The sequence below is a fragment of the Scomber scombrus genome, chromosome 12 (assembly GCF_963691925.1).
Source record: "Scomber scombrus chromosome 12, fScoSco1.1, whole genome shotgun sequence".
NCBI classification, from domain to species: domain Eukaryota; kingdom Metazoa; phylum Chordata; class Actinopteri; order Scombriformes; family Scombridae; genus Scomber; species Scomber scombrus.
In genome coordinates, this window is record NC_084981.1 from 15,579,996 (window position 1) to 15,604,407 (window position 24,412).

A 24,412-nucleotide genomic window follows, 5' to 3' on the forward strand; every position below is an offset into this window, starting at 1 on the left:
ACGAGTTTTGTTTGTTTATAAGTTGTAGGTTCTCATTCTATCAACCACATTTTCATCATAAGCTCATTTTTATCATCACACTTTTGCCCTTAATTATTTACTTTATTTCACTGATGATGTGGGCTGTATCACACAAGAGTACTCAGAGTGTCTACAGGCCTGTTAGATTTAACACTTCTGAATATTGTGAGTGCAATCTTTAGAGGAAGTTTTAGGAGAGTCCAAATAGGCCTATCTCTGACACAATAAAGTCTTAAATGAATAAGACATCTACTCAAATGTCATTTTTAAGGCTTGTTAGTAGGAATACTGGCAGGTAACTTATAGGTAACTGACATGCACTTAAAAGAACCATGTAAAACCACCCCTCACGGTATAATCCTAATAATGAAAGGACAGTGCAGAACAGCTGGATGAAAGGAGAGACCGTTGCACAGAGCTATGCATCATTGTATTTAAAAATATTTTCATCCAAAGCCTGACTAAATCTGAAACTAAAGTAGTCTGTTTGAGTCTAAATAAGTCACTTTTCACTACTGAATATTTGACTGTTTGTTATTTTTGTTAACTTATCATGTAGGTCAGTCTGATCCACAGGCATTCATCCCATTAGGAATGCACGTTTATAATGAGTTAAACATATCTATGTATGGCCTTTTCTGGTGATTAGGTACATTTCGACTAATATCTTTGCTTTTTAAATGCAGATTAAGTTTGTAAACTTTGTTTTTGTGAAAGAGTTCTGAATATGTTTTTAAAAGTTGCCATAAGGAGAACATGTTGTGTTAGTCTTCCCCTGCACTGCACCATGCTCGTTTAAATACAAAAGTTTATAACATATTCAGTAAAAAACAAACAAACAAACAAGCAAAAACACATGCTCAAACAACCAGGATAGGCTGGTAAAGAAAGCTGACCCCCCACAGCCTGGACTAAATTCACTTTAAACTATATATTGCACTATAATTTTATCTTTGCACTTTATCACACAGCCTCAGCCTCAGACCTTGGTTTTATTTAGTATACTGTTCTTAGTATTTTTATTCTTATTTAACTTGTGTTTATACAGATTTTACTTTTCACATTCCTGTTTATGTTGTATGTTATCTGTGATGTCTTTACGTGTATTAAGCTGCTTGGACCCTACATTTCCCGTAGGGGATCAATAACGTTTCTATCTATCTATCTATCTATCTATCTAGGAAGATGCATAATGAACTGGCATGAATCAAAAATGGTAAAATAAATAAATAAATACTACAGACAAACGCTGACTGATCTATTTTAACGTTACAACGTGATACGTTTCACGTTATAAGTTAACGTGATACAATGCTTTTTTTTCTTTTTTTGGCGTGGCAACAATACGTTTCCGTATGATATGGTCCGCTGCTGGTGTGTGGAGAGGGGCAGACACCATGCCCTTTATCTGATGATTTGTCTATCTCTTGTTTGGTGTACGGATGCCTTCTAGCGCGTTTTCTTTCTTTCTTTCTTTTTTTGTGTGTGTGTGTGCCTTATCAAGTATAGTGATAGGCCTACATCATACTAAGTAGGCTAGTTATAAAGCAGCATAACCTTTATGTCTTCATGCTCATGAGTCATGACAAGTAGCTAGAGTTTTTGAATTTTAATTCAAAAAACTATATAACTATACTATACTACTATATTGATCCACTGGGGGGCGCTGCAGTACAAGAGAAGACAAGTGGACAAACTCCGCTTGTGGCTTGTGTGCATAGATGTTGAATTAACCTACAGTACTGCACAGTGATGAGTAACACAACTTTGAGTTAAAGGTAAAATATATTTTGAAGAGGTAATAAGAAAAGTAGGCTATCCTCTACAGGTAACTCGGTGTGCCCGGGCTCGTGCTGGCTGGTGTGTTTCATGCCTCTGTATGACTCATGCGTGACGGCCCCATATTATATCCACTCCTCTCTCATGCTCACATCTGTTTGTTTCAGTTCCCTCTGCAGGGTCTGTCTCATTCCCCAAGGATTATGGTTCACTTCAATAAATAAATTTGGTCTTCATCAAGATGCTGCGGGTTAATGTTGAGTCCGCCAGTGGGATCCCCAAAAAGAAACTTGGAAACCCTGATCCAATAACTTCTGTTATCTTCAGAGGTGAGTCAGTGATTATTACTCTAACTTTAGCTGCGTGCTCGGGTAACTGTTTTTTTGTTTGTTGCTCAGACAGCTTTATCAATCTGTTCATAAAAGTGTAATATTTCCTGACTCCACATTTACTTCTCAAAAAAAAAAAAAAGCAGTATTTTATGGATGTATTACTAAAGACAGTGGTTCTCAAACTTTTTCACACCAAGGATCCCTAAATGGACACAAATTAAACCATAAACCCCCATTTGAGATTTTGTCCCCCATCTGGTAATTTTTACTTTTAGATGTTACAGTGTGTAGTGTATGAAACCCATAACCAAAAATATTAATATATTGTGTGATTGTGTTACTTATGGATGAAATTATAGTGAAAATAAACGATTCCCGTTATTGCTGGGGACCCCCTGGAACTCCCTTTAGGACCTCAGTGGGTTCCTAGGCTCCACTTTGAGTATATAAAAAATATTTTGGCAGTGACTCACATACAGTACAAAACGGAGAACATCCTTATAAGGTCAGGAGTAACCCTCTGTACTCAGAGAATAGAAACCGTTTCGGCCACTACTGGAATTATTCTTCATTTTTATGCAAAACTATATCTCCCATCCTACTGTAAAATGTTATTTCTGTCATTTATTTCATGGAAGAATCTTATTGGAAGCTTGTTTGTGTACACAGTGTTTCTACACAGCTGTTGACACAATGTTGTAACATCAGAAAATCTCTTTTTTGTGTATTTGAGTTTTTGCCAATGCGTAATGATTGATTGTGCTTACAGGTGAAAAGAAGAAAACCAAAACAATTGACAATGAACTGAATCCTGTATGGAATGAAGTAAGTTTGACTGTAATGTGTGAGTTACAGTATGTGAACTTGTTAACTGGGAGATGATAAGTCTTCTGAGAGCTGCTATTGCCAGGGTTAAAATGGTTTGTAACAGTCTCTTCTTTCCAATTACAGGTGCTTGAATTTGACCTGAAAGGCTCTCCCTTGGATGCATCCTCATACATCGACGTTGTGGTGAAAGATTATGAAACAATCGGCAAACACAAGTATGTGAACTTTTCACCAAATGAAAGCTTATAATTCATACCTGTGTTAGTCCTAAACCAAACAGGAATGCCGACAACATTTTTGCCTTTTGGTGTGAATCAACCTCAAACTTACATAATGTGTGACAAAGTACCGCTTACAGAAACACCCTTCTGCTTCTGAGTGAAATCCACTTCTCCTCATGAGTGACTGCAGGCAGTCACCAAAGAAACCCCCCTGTCCAAAAAAAACAAACACCCATGTTATGCCAAGTAGTGCAGGTATTGACTGAAAGGGAAAACCTCACCCCTCCTCAAAGGTTTACCCTTTGAGAATACAGGCGTGTGATTATAATCTCTGAAAGTACTTAGCATTTATATCTAGATTCCCAATATTACAACCTGCTGAACTGTTTATTCCAACAGTATGGCTGAAAATAGTAATGGTGATCTTTTCCTATGGTGCAGAGTAGCATGTTCTTACTTTACTTACTGTAGCTGTATAAACACAAGATGTGCTTCGACCATGTTAAGACTTGCAGTTTTAATAAGTAAGTGCTTTGTCTTCCTCACAATAGCACTCAAGCTCTTTCTGGGAACCTTGCCTTAAAAGGAAAGGATGTTTCCTCAAGATAGATAGAGCCAGATTGTTATACTCAGCATAAATTTCTATTGTTTGTCAGTTTGTTGGCACATACTTGCATTTCTTTTTTTTATTAATGCTGTGAGTCTGAGGCATTTTGTCTCTCTGCCATGCAGACAAGTTGGTAGATCCAAGTAACAACAATTCCTCTGAGTCACTCTGGTGACTGATTGTGTAGAATATAAATTATTTTGGGAGGCAGTCTCAAGAGGTGGGGGTTGGGGTGGAGAGTTGTCTGCCTCAGCCACAAAGCCACGAATGCACTTGGATATTTTTCCATGATCACTGCATGGCAGTCATGCAGTGGGAGTGGTGGGGTGCTGAACAAGAGAGCCTACACTGGCTTGTCATTGGCACATCTGTGATGACTAGCTCTGCCTGTATGATTTGCAAAATGAACTTTATACACAGCTGATTCAGTGGGGAAACACACCAGATCGGTAATGCATTCTCCACTATGCCTACAATCTAAAATAATCTAGAAGAGCAATGTGACTCAGAAAGCCTTCTGTCTAATCTGTTGTACCATCAACATAAACCATCTCCAGCCAGTCATTTTTGACTGCTCAGTTTGTATGGCAAAGATTGTTTTACTCCTTAAGTTGCTTTGCTAAAAGGCAGTGGCAAGTAGTTGAAGAAAATATATCAATATTCCATAAAAGTCATCATCTGGCTCTTCCACTGTGGTTAAAAAGTCTGTTTCTTTGTATTCAATGGGACAGTTCCAAATACTAGAGACTAGAGGTCAAAGTTTTGGTTTCTAGTAGGAGTAGAGTTGTATATACAAACATTAATATGTATAAACAAATCACTGCGTGTGGCTTCTACAACGGCAGGAACAGTGTTATACTAGATTATCTCTCAGTCTGATCCTCCACCACTGACCCTGCTTATCAATGACGAGAAGAAAAAGAGAGCCTGAGCGGTATAATCCTGAATATTGTGATTGTGCCTGTTCTGTCTGCTTAAGACTATCTTTTCACCAACCTCCCAGCCTTAAACTGGGCACAGAACTCCCAGCACATGCCGGTGGTGCATGTGAATTGTTTGTCTTTTTAGTTTTTCTCGTGCACTTTTTCTTCATCTTACAGTCTTGCCTGTGTAACCAGATGGTCCTTGTCACTGAGCAAAGTATCCCATTTGTTATCTAGAAAGACGCTACTGCAACTCCCAAATCGCTGTTTTGCAAGAGTTAGCCAGGATGTTTGTCACAGGGAGAACTTTTTATATGCAGTCCAGTCAGAGAGTATTTGCATGGCTACGTATCTTTTGTTTCCCCAGGCTCTGTGCTACAGCAATATATATATATATATATAAATATAGCTCTTTTAACATATAGGGGTTTAGGGGTTCTAAAATAATTGGACACTTGGCTAAAACATTTCTTGGGCAGCTGTATGTTGTTTCAATGTTCATTCATGAAAAGCTCACGTGCAGCCAAGAGTTGATTGAGAGTTGAAAGTTGAGACTGAGGTGGAGTTGTCTGTCAATATGAGTAAAATAGTTACTATGCAAGCGATGAAGATAATAGTGAGGCTGAAAAAAATAGAGATATCAAAGGGAGTTGATTTGCCAAAATCAATAACTGAGTATGTTCTAAAAAGCTGTTGTGCACAGAAAAACTAGAAAATGACAAACAACATGTGGATGACTGGAAAATAATTTTCATAGTGACAACAAAAAACCCTTATGGCTGCATAGCAAGCAAAAAAAAATGCTCTCTAGGATGTGGGCATATATGTTTTCTTGTCAAAGAGAAGACTACATGACCATAACCTCAGAAGATTCACCACATGACGCAAAAACAGAAAGGCAGAAAGCTGATCGCTTGAGGTGCATTCCACTTTCTGAAGACCAACTAAATGCATAGAGACCACACAACAAGCAAAAGCTGAAGGTGGCTGCTAATGACGGCCTGGGAGAGTAAGAATGTGTAACTGTCCAAATACTGAATGTTAAACAGTGGTGAAGAGAGTTTTGGTCTTAAATGGTTTGAAATTATTTTAGAAAGTTTCCTATGTTTTGCAATCCATGGGAGGTATTAATCACTGTTGCCACATGATATCTGTTTGGTAGACAAATAGTAGTGAAGAGAAGTTAAATTGGGAAGTGGAAACTGTCATTGTGAATGTGTGTGAATGAGACGTAATGTAAAAGCACTTTGAGTGGTCATAACGACTAGAAAAGCGCTATATAAGTACAGTCCATTTACCATTTACCATTTACCGTTTCCCATTTCCCTATACAGAAGTTGTTTTAGCTATTCATCCTGGCTTCCTCTTCAAAGGCAGTTGTTTCTCTCCAGCTGCAAATTTCTCCTCCTTGACATAAGCCTAAATATAGTAATATAATAATTCTGCAATTGCTTTTCAGGTTCATAGGCTCAGCAAAAATCTTTCTGAGAGACCTGGCCAGTGGTAACGCGAGGTCCCTCCCATCCAAGAATGTGCCCTTGATTAATGAGAAACAACAGGCCATTGGGGTGAATACCATAAGTTAATAACATGATTCCTGACAGGTTACATGCACATTACACTTTTTGAATATCAGATTTAACCTTGAATCACTGGGATCTGTAAAGACAACAAGTTTCTGAATTTGGTGAATATGCATGACATATCATTTGCTGTTAAACCTAATAATACATTAGAGCTAATAATACTAATAGAGCAAACATACTTTTTACAGGCAACCATTAATTTGATCATTGGGTATGAGCCACCTGCCAACAGCACTCCAAACTTAAATAATCAGCCTAATGGAGACATGCCTCAGGTGGATGCTGGTAAGTATGCACCGATTCACTTAAGACACATGATAAAAATTCTCTTTGCCTCATAATGAAAACAGATGGTGATGTTCCCTCTCAAAAGAACAAAACTAAATGAAAAACACTCCCCCTACAATAATCCATACATAATTTTTTACCTGAGATTCACAATGATGAGCAAGACACAAGGATGAACATCAATGCAATTTATTAATTAATGCACATACTGAAAAGGAATTTAAAAAATAATTAGTTTACTAAAAATGTTCATCCATGCCATTTTAGCAACTTGCCTAGCCCAAACTTTAAAAACTCATTCAGAGTTTTCATCAGATTATACACAACTTTTTAATATGGAACGCTGGATAAAAACTCATTGAAGCACATTTATACAGATGGTGGATTATTATCTCGCCAACGAAGTACAATACACTGATTAAGAGCTGCTATTCATTTAACTGTTTTAATATTATTGGTTTTGGGACATTCTCCTACAGGGGAAAAGATGGCTCATTGATTATTGTTGCTTTCAATCACATTTTGCTGTCTATTTTATGATGGTAATAAAATCAAGCTGTAAAAAAAACAGTACTAAATGTATACAGAATATTGATTCAAGAATGCTTGTGATTACAGGAGACAATGAAGAGGGTGAGGAGGGGGAGGCAGACGTGGATGCAGGGGGTCAGGATGGAAGTCCAGGAGCTGCCGCCTCACCAAACCACCCTGGGAAACCCAGCCACAAGCCAATCCGTCTTAGCCGTAAGAGGCATAGAGCCCTAGCCAATAAGCCCCAGGATTTCCAGGTATTGTTTAAGTTTCGATCACTCTAATTACTGGATAATCACAAATGTCAATTTGGGATGGAAGTATTATTGCTAGTTGTGAATGACAGTAGGCTTCGCCAGTGTAAATATACATTGACGACTGGGCCAGCCAATAGAGAATTATAACAATTATCTTTCATTTCAGAAATGTGATCATCTTTTGTTATTGCATTAGGGCAAAATCATTCATGAATTATTTTCTTTTGGGAGCTTGTTTATGTTCCCATGAAAAGCCCAAATATGTATCTGATTAGGTAGTTGTCATTAGGCAAGGCACAGCAATTTTATTTGTACAGCACATTTCAACAACAAGGCAATTCAAAGTTTACATAAAACATAAAATGCATCAAGACATGATATAAAAGCAACACATGACAGACATTTATGACATTTAAATATGATTAAAAGTGTTAAATTGGAAATAAATTAAGCTAAAATAGAATAAGAAAGATAAAACAGGAGATTAAAAACTAAAGTGCAGTGTAAGGTATTAACCTTAAAATTTGGATTTAACAAAAAACTTGCAGCAGACCTGCAGTTTATTCCAGATATGAAGAGCAAAAAAACTGAAGAAAACTGATAAGAAATGTATATTTGCTTTAAACCATTCCGTGATTTATAAACCAACTGCAGTTTTGAAGTCTATTCTTTGACAGACAGGAAATCAGTTTAAAGATCTTAGAACTGGAGTGATATGATGTACTTTCTTGGTCTTAGTGAGTAATGTTTAAATAGTCAGTTTTGACTTTTCATAAACAATCTAGATTGTCTCACTGTTTACTCAATGTTGCTTGCAATGTCCAGATTCGTGTCCGCGTTATCGAGGGTCGACAGCTGCCAGGCAACAACATCAAACCAGTGGTGAAAGTGAATGTTTGTGGACAGACCCACAGGACTAGAATCAGAAGAGGAAATAACCCATTCTTTGATGAGGTAATGAGTTCATTATCACACAAAAATACATACAAAATACAAATACATAAACAAGTCTTGCTTTTACCTTGCTTGTCTATTTTAACACCGTCATATCTTCTTTTGCTTTATAATCTCCGCCAGTTTTAATAACCTGCTGAGGTATTCCTCTCTTTATCGGCAGTGGTGATATGACAGCTTGGAGCTTGAAGGCAAAATCTTCAGCTTTCTCTTGTGTCTGATTCTTCTTCTATGCACTTTCCTTTGTCTCAGTTTTTCCAAAGCATAAAAATATCAGCTATTAAATTGTAAGTGAGTAATATTTGTCATATTCAAAGATAACTAAATGTAGCTTGTTCATACGGTAACAAGAAAAATATTCCTTCACATGACTTGTTTCTGTCCCTCAGATGTTTTTCTACAACGTTAACATGCTCCCATCAGAGCTGTTTGATGAGAGCATTAGTCTTAGGGTGAGTACAGATACCTGTAATGCAATTTTTTTTGCTAAAATAAAAGGACATTATGTGCTTTCTGCATATTTTGAAGCTTAGCTGCTTTGTTTTTCTTGACAGGTGTATGACTCCTTCTCCCTCAGAGCAGACAGTATGATAGGCGAGTTCAAGGTATGGCCATTCAACTATTTTTTGAAGCATTTGTCTCTGCTATAATGTACTTCTTTGTTTTTGACCAATAGAAGATTTATCACTCACTCACTTTTATCACCAGCAGGCTGACAGATTTCAGATTTGTTGCATTAACTTCACATTTTTCTCTTGCTTACCCAGTTGGATGTTGGCTATGTCTATGATGAACCTGGTCAGTATTTGCATTTGAAATACATACTGTATAGATAATGCGTGTCGATGTCTGAATGTGTTAAATATTATACTGTGTACAGGTCACGCCATAATGAGGAAGTGGCTCCTCCTGAGTGATCCCGATGACTCTAGCTCAGGAGCCAGAGGTTACCTTAAAGTCACCATAATTGTTGTGGCAACTGGGGATGACCCACCGGTGCGAGTGCCTTTACTTATAATCAATATCGGAAAACATTCTCAAACCCGAGTATAGATCAGTATTAAATAACAGCATGATCTCCTCTCCTCTCCTCTCCTCTCCTCTCCTCTCCTCTCCTCTCCTCTCCTCTCCTCTCCTCTCCTCTCCTCTCCTCTCCTCTCCTCTCCTCTCCTCTCCTCTCCTCTCCTCTCCTCTCCTCTCCTGGTTGCAGAGTGAAAGGAGAGAGATAAGTGAGGAGCAGGACGACATAGAGAGTAATCTTTTGGTGCCAGCTGGTATCACAATGCGGTGGGCCACAATCAGCATCAAAGTCTACCGTGCTGAGGATATGCCACAAAGTAAGTTCCTGTAAATTCCTGTAAAGCTTGCATTAACCCCACCGAGGAACCTCTACTTAGAAAGTATCTTTTATTGCAGTGGACGATGCCTTTGTTCAGACAGTAAAACAAGTCTTTGGAGGGGATGGAGACAGGAAAAACTTGGTGGATCCATATTTGGAAATCAGCTTTGCTGGGAAAAAGGTATTTCATAATTAAGTAAATGGACAAAATCTTGTATTTTTTATGTTTTTGTATGTTCTTAATTTATGAATATTGTTGATATGTCTTTTTGGTTTGTTTCTTTTAGCTGTGCACCAAAATCATTGAGAGAAATGCAAATCCAGAGTGGAATCAAGTCATCAATCTCCAAGTCAAGGTACAATCTTACAGGCTTGATTCAAATTTCAAATTTACACTTTAACCATCAGCACTAATTAACACGCTGTCTGCCTTTGTAGTTCCCTTCAATGTGTGACCGCATCAAGTTGACTATGTATGACTGGTAAGGGCTAAAATTCATTCATACTCATCTGCACAATTGACAATAATATCACAACCAACAGTTGACATGTCAATTTCCTCTTGGCAGGGATCGTCTAACCAAGAATGATGCCATAGGAACAACTTTTTTAGATCTGAGCAAAATATCCTCTCCTGGAGGACAGATTGAAGGTAATGGTGCAATTTTTGGGATTGTTGTCACTCAGTGTTTTAAATTTGGATGTTACGATATAATATTCAATATGTATGTTTTGTTTTTTCATTTGAAACAGACACACAGGGTGAAAGTGGCAACATGTCTGAATGTACGTAAGAAATGATGGTTTGCTATCATAGTTTTTTTTGTTTTACATCAAAAACAGATAACCTCTAACAGATAGTTCTGTAGCTGAGAGACTTCTCAGGTGGAAAGTCTCTGGGCACAGGGGCCTTTAAACCCCAAATATGAGTTTTCTCATTGCAAGCTACATAGTAGATATACATTTATTTTAAAAATAGCTTTGCTTTCGTCTCATTATATTAGCCTTGAGAATGTGCTGGTGGGGTTTAAAGGGAGTGTCTTTGTGTTACAGTGAGCACTGCAGCGTCTGAGGCTGGTTTTCTCCCAGCTTTTGGGCCTTGCTATGTCAACCTGTATGGCAGCCCAAGAGAATTTACTGGCCTCCTTGACCCATATGAGGAACTCAACTTTGGCAAGGTACACGACCCCATCACCTCAGTATGGAGGGTTCAGCAATTTTGGCTTGCTTTGTTATTATTTGTGCTATTCACATCATATTTCATTTTCATGTGTACATGATATTGTTTCACTTTGATACATTGCAGGCTGAAGGGGTGGCTTACAGGGGGAGGGTCCTTGTTGAGCTGTCCACCCAGCTGGATGGGAAGGTTGATAAGAACATAGATGACATCTCCAGTGATGACATCCTGGTGGCACAGGTATATTCCCTGTGTACTGCTCGTTATTTTGACTTCTTTTTTAACCTTTACTTACACGGTTTGGGATTTTGAAAGTTGACGTATTGCTTAAAGTCTGTGTAAAGTAAGAATAAATATGTGTTCTGAGTTTGACATACCACATAAAAGTGTGTTGTTAACCACCCTGCCAAATTTGAATGATTAAAAAAATCACCAAATATTTGAAATTAGGCTTCAAAGTTGTGTAAAAATCAGCCTCTTTCTCTCCTCCCAAACGCTGTGGGCGTGCCCGCCGAGTTAGCTGAAACCCCGCCCCCTACCAAGTGTCACCTGTCAATCAAAGTCACCACCTCTACCCAAGGCCGTAGCCAGGATTTTTCAAATACCGAGGTCCAAAAGAAGATTGCAACTTTCTTGCTGTGCATTTCTCAGTCATGGTCACTCTTGTGGTCCAGTTCTTTCTGGAAGTGAGCACTATATAACTGCGACTTAAAAATCTCCAGTAATATGCTGTGTATATTTGTAAATCTGCTGACGGAAGCCAGTTGGGACATAACACTGGGCCGGGGCCAGTGAAAAAATTCTTTCAAGGCCTCACTCCGCCGCTGGCTATAGCCGACTACTTTCGTTTTGACATGGCGCCGGTATCTGCAAGTATGTGTCACGTGACGGTCCATTGATGCAAGGATAATTGTCTCGTCGGCTATTTTCACTTCCCAATGAAAATACCGAGGACATGACCTCGGTGTCCTCAATGGTAGCTACGGCCATGCCTCTACCAGAAACATGGATGCTATGTCTGAGAGCTTTCTGCCGCTAGCTCGGCGGCTAGCTCAGCTAACTGGCTAACTGTAGACTGTAGTAGTAGTAGTGTTAGATATTAACAATAACTCGCCCCTGAGCAGGTTAACCACTGAGGAGAGCGGACTCTCGGTCTCATATAGTAGGGGAGGAACAGTTTAAGGCTCTATCTCCACAATTCAGTACTTCATAGTTATCAGCCTTTTCACATGTTTTCTGTAACCATTTTCCAACATGTATAATATGTTTAGAAGTAAATCAATGAATTGACTTTACACAGACTTTAATTAAACTTTTCCTTGACATCTTTTTAACAGTGTTTGTCTTGTACTTTGTACTTGTGAAGGTGACAGAAATGCAGTCTCTATCAGAAAAGCTGGCCTGAGCCGGTCAGAGAGGATACTTATAACTGAAAGTGAGAAAGGAAGTTTAGGAATAAATATTCGTGCCTTAACCTCTAACACTGCCACATACATTAATAACTGTGTGCAGAAATACCAGCGGAGGAGGAAGTACTCTCTCTGCACTGTGTTCCACAGTGCTTGCATGCTCCAAGAGCCAGGCGAGCCAATCCAGTTCGAGGTCAGCATTGGTAACTATGGTAACAAGTTGGACTCCACCTGCAAGCCACTGGCATCTACAACCCAGTACAGCGTTGCTGTGTTTGATGGTATGAAACTTGGTCTTCATTACATGCCTGTTATATGTAATAGGTTTCTCTTTTTTTGGCCTGTAAAACTGTTTTGAGTATGGCACATCTTTATTATCTGACTTAATCTTAAGATCATGTTGGGAGCTCCAAATGAATTATATATAAACTGTAATTTTTCAAAAACTATATTCAAACTAAATATTTATAAAACTATAAATCAGTCAAATGTACTGTAAAAAGTTCTTCAAGATCAACAACCAAATGGACAGCTAATCTTAATATGTGGTCAGTTCCACAACTCGTGTTTAACATGATTGGGTGTATTTATTCTGTATCCTATAGGTAATCACTACTATTACCTGCCCTGGGCTGACACGAAGCCTGTAGTTATCCTGACTTCATACTGGGAAGACATCAGCTACCGTCAGGAGTCTGTCAACGTTCTCCTCTGTATCGCTGAGAGACTGGTGAGAATGAGTCACAGTGACACATCTGTACAATATGTTTTGTGTGTGTTTAAAGATTGCATGTCTTTGCAGGTAGTACAGGGCTCAACAATATCCTTTAATCTTTGTCATTTATTTTAGGAGTCCCATCTCACCTCTTTAAAAACAGCCATCTTAGCCAAGTTGTCTGACACACGTCTGGCAGAGATTTGGCTCAAACTCATCAACCACATGATTGAGGACATTAACAGGTAAGACAGAACTACACAGATCCATCACTCGGCCTATGAGTTGTTTGTATTATGTAATACTGTAATGTAACATGTCATTTGGAATCTGAAGTGTTAGGTCAAATACAATCGCAGGTGGCTGTTGGATAAAGTTCAATTATTGTTTCATCTTGTGTTGTTCCTGTCCAATGTTACTTTCAATAACAACATTTTGACAGTTTCCAGTTTCCATTGCTGGAGGGCCAGCCCAACGTGACTGCACTGGATCTCCAAATAAAAAGTCTGCGTGATGCTGCTTTGGAGAGTCTCAGCCAGATGGCCAGTCGCATTAGAGAAGAGGCCACAGATGTCAGAGATACCATCAGTGACATTGAAGACTGGTTGGACAGAATCAAGCAGCTAGCAATGGAGGTCAGCAAAAAAAAAAACCAAAAAAACAATGCAAATGTTGCTTTTCACTGCATGGAGTCCAGGTTGCCAACTTAAGCAAACATATGATATGATTAAAAGAGATAGAAACAAAACTTCGTTATGAAATGTTGTGTCTCTATCAGCCTCAGAACAGCATGCCAGATGTGATCATCTGGATGCTGAGAGGAGAGAAGCGTGTGGCTTTTGCCCGAGTCCCAGCAAACCAGATTCTGTACTCCAACTTCAGTGAACAAGCCTGTGGCAAACACTGTGGAAAGACTCAGACCATCTTCATGCAGGTACAAGACCAGCTGACACAATAACACTTTCACTCTAAGGTGATAGATGTTTGTTTATTATTGTTATTGTTCAGCAGGTCTTACAAACCCAATTTCATTTAATGTTTTTCATTATTAAATTTCAGAAAGAGCCTTACACTCTCATAAATTTTGCTTTTTCAGTACCCAATGGACAAAAACAAAGGTCTGAAGATTCCTGTTCAGCTGCGGGTCAACATGTGGCTTGGTCTGTCTACCTATGAGAAGAAGTTCAACAGCTTCTCAGAGGGAAACTTCAGTGTATATGCTGAAATGGTGCAGTAGCTTGACAAAACATTCGCTTTTTTAGAATACATTTTTATTTTTTTCTTATGGTTTCTGTAACATTTCTGTTGTGAAAAAAACTTCTCTATGCAGTACGAGAACCAGGCCCAGGTTTTTGGGAAGTGGGGAACCACTGGTCTGGTTGGCCGCCACAAATTCTCAGATGTGACTGGGAAAGTGAAACTCAAACAAGAACGCTTTATGCCACCACGTGGATGGGAATGGGAGGAAGACTGGCTTGTGGACCCTGAGCGATGGTATGTTTACAAACATTGTCTACTGTGATTAATGGTTTGCACAGATTCAAGGATAAACATCCTGCTGTACATTTTAACAGCCCTGTTCATAGTTCAGCTTCATCTTCTATTAACTGGCAGTAATCACCTTGTACCAGCCACAATAACAAATCTTATTACAAAAACAATCACAGGAAATCTTTGGAGCCCGTCAGCATTTTGGCATAAGGAGATCTCCCTCCCTGAGGGCCTCCTACTTCTTAAGTGCTTACCTACCAAGGTTCATGTAAATAATTTTAGCTCTCTGAAGCCTGTCTTCCTGAGCTGTTCCTCTCTGTTTATCATAGTACTGCATAGCTACTATCTGAGTCACAGAACCCACCCATTAACCTGTGTGATGTTTTGGTGTTTTCTACAGCCTGTTAACAGAAGCAGATGCGGGCCACACCGAGTTCACAGATGAAGTTTTTCAGAATGAAACACGCTTCCCTGGTGGGGAGTGGAAGCCCGCTGCAGAGCCCTACACGGATGTGGTACGACATAATGTTCTTGCCCACACACACACACACACACACACACACACACACACACACACACACACACACACACACACACACACACACACACACACACACACACACACACACACACACACACACACACACACACACACACCATCCAATTCTCCTGTGCTATTATATTGTTAGAAAAAGGTAGATTGCTTTATAGTTGTTTTTACATAAATATACATGTGGCTCTACATGTGTGTAGATTTTATTAGGGGTGCATTACCAACTAGTTGGAGAGCATAGTGGAACATTTAGTTGCGAAAAAGACAGATGTTACCCTCAGGAATTGGTGGAGAGCAAAACAAAAGAGAGTGAGTACTGGATGTCATCAGGCCCCCAAAATGAGTTAAAGCAGCTTTAAGGATTATAATTATTTAAAGTAAAATGAAAAGTATCCATATATCTGACCAATTAAGTCTTAATCAGTATTGTTTGTATTAGTGTTCATCATCATCGTTTAGGCAAACAAAATGAAGATTTTTTAAGCACCAAATACTACAGCTATACTGTATATCACATAAATAAATGAGTGTCTATGTTGTTTAGAATGGAGAAAAGGCTCAAAGCCCAGGAGACTTTGAGAGTCCATCAGGATGGACCTGGGAGGATGAATGGAGTTTTGACAGCAACAGAGCTGTAGATGAGAACGGTAATGAACACTTTATTTAAATAAAAAGTATGTAATAAATATCCTTTATTAAAGGTGTTTTCATGATTGAAATACTGCACGTCTAACCAGGTCTATGTGTCTCCTGGGACTAGGTTGGGAATATGGGGTTACCATTCCTCCAGATGATAAGCCCAAATCCTGGGTAGCAGCAGAAAAGATGTACCATGTCCACCGCAGGAGGAGGCTCATAAGACCGAGGAAGAAGACATCCGATAAAGTGGTTGCTGTTGAGGTGAGGACGAAATAGATGAGAATTTGAGCAGATGTTGATTTGAAAAATTGTCGTGAGTGAAGTTTCTCAATCTTTTCTTGTCCTCGTCTCTTCGACAGAGGCGAGATCCAGGGGAAGGCTGGGAATTCTCTTCCCTGATTGGCTGGAAGTTTCACAGGAAGGAACGCACCTCTGACACATTCCGCCGCCGCCGTTGGAGAAGAAAGATGGTCCCATCTGACTGCATCGGAGCCTCTGCCATTTTCAAACTGGAAGGGGCATTAGTGAGTGTTACTTAAATTACCTGAGTAGTAAATAAATGGTGCCCCCCCTCCCCCCTGAGGCAGTTGCCATGGAAACTTCATGCCATCTGAGTCATATCCTCTCATTATTCTCCTGCATGTGCCTGTTCCTGTTAGATCTGGGCATATAACGCAGGAAGTTTATTTTAGGTCTGCATTCTTTTTTTCACATTTTCTTCGTGAAGCACTCCTTTAAGAAACCTTCCCTGTGTTTTCTTAACAGGGGGTTGATGTTGACGAAAAGGCCAGTAAAACTGGTGCAGCCAAGCGATTTGGTGCCAACACACCCACTGTTTCCTGCCACTTTAACCGTAAGTATTTGGGTTATCTAAAGTCACTAATGCTGATTGAGGCCTTCATCTTTCTTTAAGTGCTACTTCCTGACTGGTCCTAATGAAAGATAACACATGTGCACATGCCTAATCAGTTGCATATCCGGTGTCCTGTGAGTTTATATTGTTCTTGGTGGTGATGAATTTCTAAACACTGATAAACATGATCTCCCTTCAGGGTCTTACATTTACCATCTGAGAGTGTACGTGTATCAGGCGAGAAATCTCTGTGCCATGGACAAAGACAGTTTCTCAGGTAAAAATAAATACAACTTGTGTCTCAGAATAACCAGAGAAAGCAAAACCCTGATCAAGAGGAATAAACAAAATCTACTGGTGATGTACAATTTTGCAAGTAAAAATGACTTAATTTCATACATATTATCTCATGTTTCAATCACGATAATACCATTGACTTCTCCAGATCCTTATGCCCACGTGTCATTCCTGCACATGAGTAAGACCACAGAAGTCATACGGATGACTCTGAACCCTACATGGGATCAGACTCTCATCTTTGAGGACATTGAAATCTATGGAGACCCGCAGACCATTGCCCGCAGTCCTCCTGATGTAGTTTTGGAGCTGTACGACAGCGATCAAGTGGTGCGTGATATTCTTAAAGTGACATATTTATATTAATCAGATCATTAGATACATGCAAACATTTTATTCTAGAAATGCAATTGAAGTTCATGATGGATTTGGATGTTTTTGTGTGCTGCTGGACTTTATTCATTAGGGTAAAGATGAGGCCATGGGTCGCTGTACCTGCCCCCCAGTAGTGAAACTGAACCCCAGTGTGGCTGTCAGCCCAAAGCTGCTGTGGTTCCCAGTCACCAAGAAAGGTCGCAATGCAGGAGATGTACTGCTGGCTGCTGAGCTTCTACTGAAGGACAAGGTAAAGAAGACATTAAAGAATTTCAATTGTACTGCAACATAACAACGTTTATGACACTACACTTAGAAGATGATGCTTTGCTTTGCTCTCCAGGTGAATGAGGGAGATTTGCCCCTGGTCCCTCCTCGGCGGGGGGAGAACCTCTACATGGTTCCCCAGGGAATCAGGCCTGTAGTGCAGCTTACTGCGATTGAGGTACATCATCCACTCATCCAGCTTGTCTGCCAGCCGCTATAAATTCCCATCACACACATGACATGATCAGACAAGACCAGCCCAACCCTTTCTGCTGCATTTCTCATCTGTAACTCCCTTCCCTCCTTTGACTTATCTCCTACCGCCATCCTAGTATTTTAATCTGCCCAGTCTGGTTTTGTGTGTTGATGTGTTTTTATTTGATCTCAGGTCTTGACTTGGGGATTGAGGAACATGAAGACTTACCAGTTGGCCACAGTTTCCTCTCCCAGTTTGATAGTGGAATGTGGTGGTGAGATTGTTCAAACCGCCATTATCAAGAACTTCAAAAAGAACCCCAACTTCCCCGGATCTGTGCTGCTACTCAAAGTGGTACTAACCCACACACCTTCTAGTCCTACTCCAAATATTCATACACTTATAACTAGTTCATTTGTCGATTTTAAATACTTTTTGCATGTCCTTTTTTATACTTATTTCACCTAGCTTCTTCCTAAAGAGGAGATGTACACCCCTCCTATTGTCCTGAAAGTAATCGACCACCGACCCTTCGGTAGGAAACCTGTAGTGGGTCAATGTACCATTGATTGCCTGGAGGAGTTCCGCTGTGACCCGTATCGCATTAATGATGAATTCTGCATGTCTGCTAGAGGTACAAACATGCATGGATTTTCACGCATACATACAGCTACATACAGTACACTAGAAATGAATCATATCCTGTTTCCAATAACGTTCTAGTGGCAATGATAACGGCTGCACAGGGAGATGTTGTCATAGACATTGAGAAGAGTCCAATCGTGACAACTAAGGTAAATAATATTGCACTCACAAAAGTAGGGAGACAATATTTCCCATCTGCTTCTTTTTATTAATGTTATTTTTGTTCGCATCCCACTTTGCAGGCTCAAGCTGAAAAGGTGAGACTTTATCTTTTCAAAGATACGCAATTGATAAATAGCATATCTGACAATACTAATTTAATTGTTACCTTCCATCATGTAGGAAGAGGATACAGTAGACTGGTGGAGTAAGTTCTATGCCTCTGTGGGAGAGCAAGAGAAGTGTGGGCCGTACCTGAAAAAGGGATATGACACATTACAAGTGAGAACATGTCATCACACATTTTGAAAACACAAGATATGATTCAATCTGTGGTTATGTTTGTGGTGGTTAAAAGATAGAGCCTGTGAACTGTGATGGAATGGGATTTTAGTCTGTCAACAGCACTTTTCAGTTGTATACAGTTGTATGCACAAGTTTGGGCACCCTTGACAAATAATATATTTTGGTGAGTTTTTAACACAGTCTCTTTAGGATATTGAAAAGAAAACATAATATTTTATACAAAAATATATTTATAGTCTCAGATTCTTTTTACAATGTCTCAGACTGGGAAGATAATCAAAAAAGCACTGCCATAAATGACGCTGTTGTTACCTTTTAAAATAGTGCTGAGATTTTCCATAGGAAAAACCTTAAATGTTTCCCTGTACCATTGTGTAATCGAGGGAGGCTTCTACTGAATCCACTGGAACAGAATACATCGCCTTACTAGAAGCAAAAGTTTACACATTAAAGTCAGTTGTCCAGTGGATAAAGAGAGCTGACCTGTAGGTATACTCAGAAGAAACAATACTGGGTCTAATACAACTGTTTATTGGAAATTGAGCTGTTAAAGCAGTTAAAAAATCACCAAAATATCTTTTTTGTCAAGGGGTGCCCAAACTTTTGCATACAATTGTATATCCTCAGATACTGACATGAACGGTCAGACGTTAGCAAAATACAGAATTTGGTTCTTAAAATTAGGAGTTATCTGAAACCTTGAGGATAAGGTATAGCTCAAAATAAAGTTTGACTGTGTTTTGTGCAATATAACGCACTGGTATATGTAGATGTAATCTGTGTTTTTAGATCTGTGGTTGGTTGCATAGGAAACTGTAATGTGGCATGTGGCTTGTTGACCTTGTGCATTACTGTGTTTTGTGGTTTTCAGGTTTTTAACAGTGAACTAGAAGAGGTGGCCCAATTCAAAGGACTCACTGACTTCTGCAGCACTTTCAAACTACTGCGAGGAAAGACTGAAGATGGAGAAGATGATCCTTCAGTGGTGGGAGAGTTCAAGGTAAAGAAGCTAAACACTGAGAAAGTATTACAGCCTTCCACTTTCACTGAACTATGGCAATATGAGCTGTCTCTACTTGCAGAGCTACTTTTCATAGCCTTTTCCCGCTCCCTGGTGGACAATTTAAGAATTTCAACTAAACTCAATGAATAGTTTTGGCAGGTGTACATAATTTGCTGTAAACTTTGAGACACTGGAAGGTGTCTCAAATGTGTATAACCTGCAGATTGGGATTGCTGCCCAGCTGACTTGTATTTTCAGGAATATGATTATAGGATAGGATATATTTTTTTTTAGGGTTTACTCTTATTAAACACTGTATATGTTTTATGTTTGTTTTTACAGTTTTTAATTGTATCATTGGTATATTAAAGACCATTCCACTTTGAATGGGTAATAATGTTGCATTTTAAAGTGGATATGGCACAATATCAATAAACAGATTTTAGGATACATACTTAATGGACATGGGAAAATAAAAAAAATATTTGATTCTGGAATAAAATGATCCAGTTTTTGTTAATGTATTGGACAGCCAAGTAGCTTCTTTAATTTTGACAGTTTATTCCTCGGGTGGTGGTTAAAGTTGCCCATTTATCGTCTCCAACTCCACAATCTATTTTTACATGAGAAGGGATGTGGATAAGTTCCTGTGAGAGTTTTAAGGCTTAAAGCCTGTAATCATTCTAAACCCAAAAAGATGAGGTGTTATAACTAATGTTATAACTAATGGTGCTGTCCTCTTTGGTGGTATACAGGGCTCCTTCAAGATTTACCCACTGTCTGATGACCCAGGGGTGTCGGCTCCACCCCGCCAGTTCAGAGAGCTTCCTGAGAGTGGACCTCAGGAGTGTCTGGTCAGACTTTATGTGGTGCGCTGTTTTGACCTGCAGCCTAAGGATACAAATGGCATGGTGAGTTTTACACTAAGCTCAACTTAACAACCACCTTTGTTTATTGATTAAAAAATGTAACTGCAACTATGCCCTAGATTTGTATTAATGTGTACAGATGGGTGACCAACAAAAGAAAAAAACAAGATTAAGTGTCTTAGTATGGAGTCAGGCCTCCACAAGCCTTCAGAACAGCTCCAGTTCCCCTTACCAAGTCAATGTAACTCTACTGGAAGGATGAACACCATTCCCCCACAAGATATTCACTCATTTATATACAACCTTTATTTATTTAGGTAATCTCATTGAGATGGAAATCTGTTTTGCAATAATAACAATAATAGCCAGACACAACAAAATGGCATACAGCATCAGAGACAATTACAGACATCACTAAATAAATTTGTAGATGAAAGTTTATATTATAGAATTTGGTCTTACGGAGATGGTGGATAGCATTGTCTTACATGTTGATTGAAAAACTGGGTTGAGATCTGATGACTGTAAAGGCCAGAGTATTTTATTCACATCATTTTCATTCTCACCAAGCCATTCAGTGAGCGCTGTTGCACAGAAGCATCTGCATTTGTTTTGTTTCTCCACTTTTTTATTCAGGTTTTTCCTTTAATTTGTCCCCCGTCTGTATATGTGTATGTACAGTGAAAAAGATGTTTGAAGCCATTTAAGCTAAGATCATATTTTTTTGCATTTTCATTTCAGTGTGACCCATACATTAAGATTACACTGGGCAGGAAAACAGTGGATGACAGAGATAACTACAAACCAAACACTCTCCATCCAGAGTTTGGGAGGTGAGACACCGATATGTCCTGCTCACAAAACTTTTTGTTGATTTAGAATTTTTTGATCATTCAAATTATTGAGGCCAGTTTGGAGTTTATGAGTTTGTGTAAAGAGAGATGAAAGAGCAACACACTCATTATGTGATGTCCTCCAATTTTGTCCAGGATGTTTGAGCTGTCCTGCTTCCTGCCTCAGGACAAGGATCTTAAGATTTCTGTGTATGACTACGACTTACTGAGCAGGGATGAAAAAGTGGGTGAGACAATCATCGATTTGGAGAATAGACTTCTGTCCCGTTTCAGGTCCTGCTGCGGCCTGCCTCAAACATACTGTGTGTAAGTATGAGCTCTTTGTGTATTTATTTGCACTTGCATTTGTGAAGTGTGACTACAGATACTACATCTTCAGTAAAGCTGATACACCCTACATTGCCTGTATTCTATTCTGATTAAAGTCAAATGAGATGCACAAGGCTTTATTGGTACCATTTTCTTACAGCTCAGGAATTAATCAATGGAGAGACCAGCTGAAGCCCTCTCAGATCCTCCAGAATGTGGCCAGGGTGAAAGGCATCCCTCCTCCAAACATAGAAGGAGACGGCAGTTCAATGTCTTTCTCAGGAAAACTATACAACCTGCAAGATTTTGGTACTGCTTGTCACTATTTATTATTTGTGGATATATTACTTCTATTATCACGTTCGCTGTGTCTTTAATACATAATATCCTTTCATCATTGTCTTTTATGGACTGCTGTGTCACTTGCAGAAGTTAACACTGTGATCCACCCACACTTGGGACCAGCGAGAGAGAGACTGGCCCTGCATGTTCTCAGAGACCAGGGCTTGGCACCTGAGCATGTTGAGACCAGAACCCTGCACAGCTCCCACCAACCCAATTTGTCCCAGGTTAAAACAACAGCACTCAAACTTTATTTGTAGCAAAGACACAAATATAAAGCTTTGTAAAACAATCATATGAATGTTACTGCATGATAAGTTTTGTTTAAATGAGGCATCCTTTTTTTCTGCAAATGCAGGGACAAATTCAAATGTGGGTGGACGTGTTCCCCAAGAACCTTGGTTTGCCAGGGCCTCCATGTGATATCACTCCACGCAAAGCGAAGAAGTAGGAAACGTTTGACAAAATAAGCTTTTAACTTAACGCATTGAAGGATGAACTATAATGAAATCTTTTAAACAGGTATTTCTTGCGGGGCATCATTTGGAACACAACTGACGTCATTCTGGATGAAACAAGCATCACTGGAGAAAACATGAGTGACATCTATGTCAAAGGGTACAGTTACATTTGCAGTTACTTTCATCAATATGCTGTACCGCTTAAAACAAACTTATTTGTGCCATGTGTCCTAGGTGGATGCCAGGAATGGAGGAGGACAAGCAGAAAACTGATGTTCATTACAGGTCCCTGGATGGTGATGGAAATTTCAACTGGAGGTTCATCTTTGAGTTTGAGTACCTGCCTGCAGAACAGCTGTGTGTTGTCTCAAGAAAGGTGAGTGAAATCATGGAGCAGGAACAAAACACTGAGTGATTGTTGTTTATAACCATGTCATTTGGTTTGTTTTCTGTCTGTTTATAGGAACACTTTTGGAATCTGGACAAAACTGAATTTCGAATTCCTCCCAAGTTGATCGTCCAGATATGGGACAATGACAAATTCTCGCTGGATGACTACTTAGGTGAAATATCATCATTATTTTCCCTCAATTTATGCCCTGAGCATGCAAACGGAACGTTTTCAGAGGCTGACAACTACAATAATGTGTGTATTGTATCTACGACATGCGCCAGAAAGTCAAATACTTATTTTCTATCCATATGTCTGTGACAGGCTCAGTTGAGCTGGACTTACTCAATCTGATCCCTCCTGCTAAGAGCCCAGAAAAGTGCAACCTGAAGATGTTGCCAGGAATGGGAGGCTCAATCTCCTCCAAGAAACCACAGCCCAACTCACTCTTCTCCCAGAAGTCTGTACGAGGCTGGTGGCCATGTGCCATCGAGCAGGATGGGAAACATGTGCTTGGTGTATGTTAATATCCACAGCACAGATCCTAGTTATATTTTCCTAGTCCCTGTTTGTGACTGTGTTTCAATATTTCACAGGGGAAAGTGGAGATGACCCTGGAAATAGTGGAGGAGAAGGAGATGGAAGAGAGACCAGCTGGGAAAGGCAGAGATGAGCCCAACATGAATCCCAAACTGGACGAACCAAAGTAAAAAGATGTGGCTCCTAAAAAACTAAATTATGAATTGTTTTGCATGAATTTACATTGTGTGAACATTTCTGTCTGTCTCTTGTTCAACAGCCGCCCGGACACATCATTCTTCTGGTTTACAAACCCTTGCAAGACCTTGAAGTTCATAGTCTGGCGCAGATTCAAATGGATTTTCATCTTGTCGATTGTTCTTCTGCTGGTTCTGTTGTTCTTGGGGATCCTGCTCTACTCTCTACCTGTAAGATCACTCCATTTTCTCAATTTCTTGATTTGAAAAATTCTTAAACTCAATTTTTTAATCATGCATTTATTTTCTCTGTATTTCCTAGTCTGATTGAAATGTAATGTGTAATGTCTATTCCATATCCACAGAACTACATCTCAATGAAGATTGTGAAGCCTTTCTCCTAAGAAGCATTGCAGGGAAGCTGTCTGTCCTCCTGCTGCAGAATCTACAATCCTCTTAAACTGTTATAGTCCCTCAGAAAAATATACAATATCTTTCTCTACTGATACCAGATCAGACAGGGACTCAGCATTTTCCTCTCACATAATCAAAGCTGCTTTTATTTTTTGCACTGCCAGTATTATTTGTATCTCTTGTATATCAATGTATTTCTCATATGTTTGAATTAAAACAAAAATCAAGAATGTCAAGATATTTTAATAAAATGTGTTATTGTTATGTTCAGCACGTGTGAATGTCTGTGCTTCATCAACATT

General features: G+C 39.3%; 1 protein-coding gene across 1 annotated transcript; it reads left to right on the plus strand.

The window, feature by feature from the left end:
- The first annotated feature begins 1,983 nt into the window (after positions 1 to 1,983).
- Positions 1,984 to 24,366, plus strand: myofl (myoferlin like). Its single transcript, XM_062430822.1, has 54 exons — positions 1,984 to 2,129; positions 2,902 to 2,957; positions 3,084 to 3,175; positions 6,171 to 6,279; positions 6,486 to 6,582; positions 7,204 to 7,373; positions 8,199 to 8,327; positions 8,717 to 8,779; positions 8,882 to 8,932; positions 9,095 to 9,125; positions 9,208 to 9,323; positions 9,538 to 9,664; positions 9,744 to 9,847; positions 9,954 to 10,022; positions 10,105 to 10,148; positions 10,236 to 10,318; positions 10,420 to 10,452; positions 10,720 to 10,844; positions 10,973 to 11,086; positions 12,359 to 12,536; positions 12,861 to 12,985; positions 13,106 to 13,215; positions 13,413 to 13,605; positions 13,749 to 13,904; positions 14,067 to 14,198; positions 14,301 to 14,464; positions 14,862 to 14,976; positions 15,559 to 15,661; positions 15,775 to 15,914; positions 16,013 to 16,177; positions 16,419 to 16,506; positions 16,706 to 16,783; positions 16,952 to 17,133; positions 17,270 to 17,428; positions 17,522 to 17,623; positions 17,834 to 17,995; positions 18,110 to 18,275; positions 18,365 to 18,435; positions 18,529 to 18,543; positions 18,629 to 18,727; positions 19,623 to 19,751; positions 20,510 to 20,665; positions 21,365 to 21,456; positions 21,613 to 21,783; positions 21,947 to 22,095; positions 22,216 to 22,355; positions 22,487 to 22,575; positions 22,651 to 22,746; positions 22,824 to 22,965; positions 23,053 to 23,152; positions 23,305 to 23,498; positions 23,577 to 23,686; positions 23,780 to 23,927; positions 24,062 to 24,366. The coding sequence occupies exons 1-54, from the start codon at positions 2,042 to 2,044 to the stop codon at positions 24,098 to 24,100; spliced, it is 6,159 nt and encodes a 2,052-aa protein (XP_062286806.1). The 5' UTR covers positions 1,984 to 2,041; the 3' UTR covers positions 24,101 to 24,366.
- Positions 24,367 to 24,412: the final 46 nt, after the last annotated feature.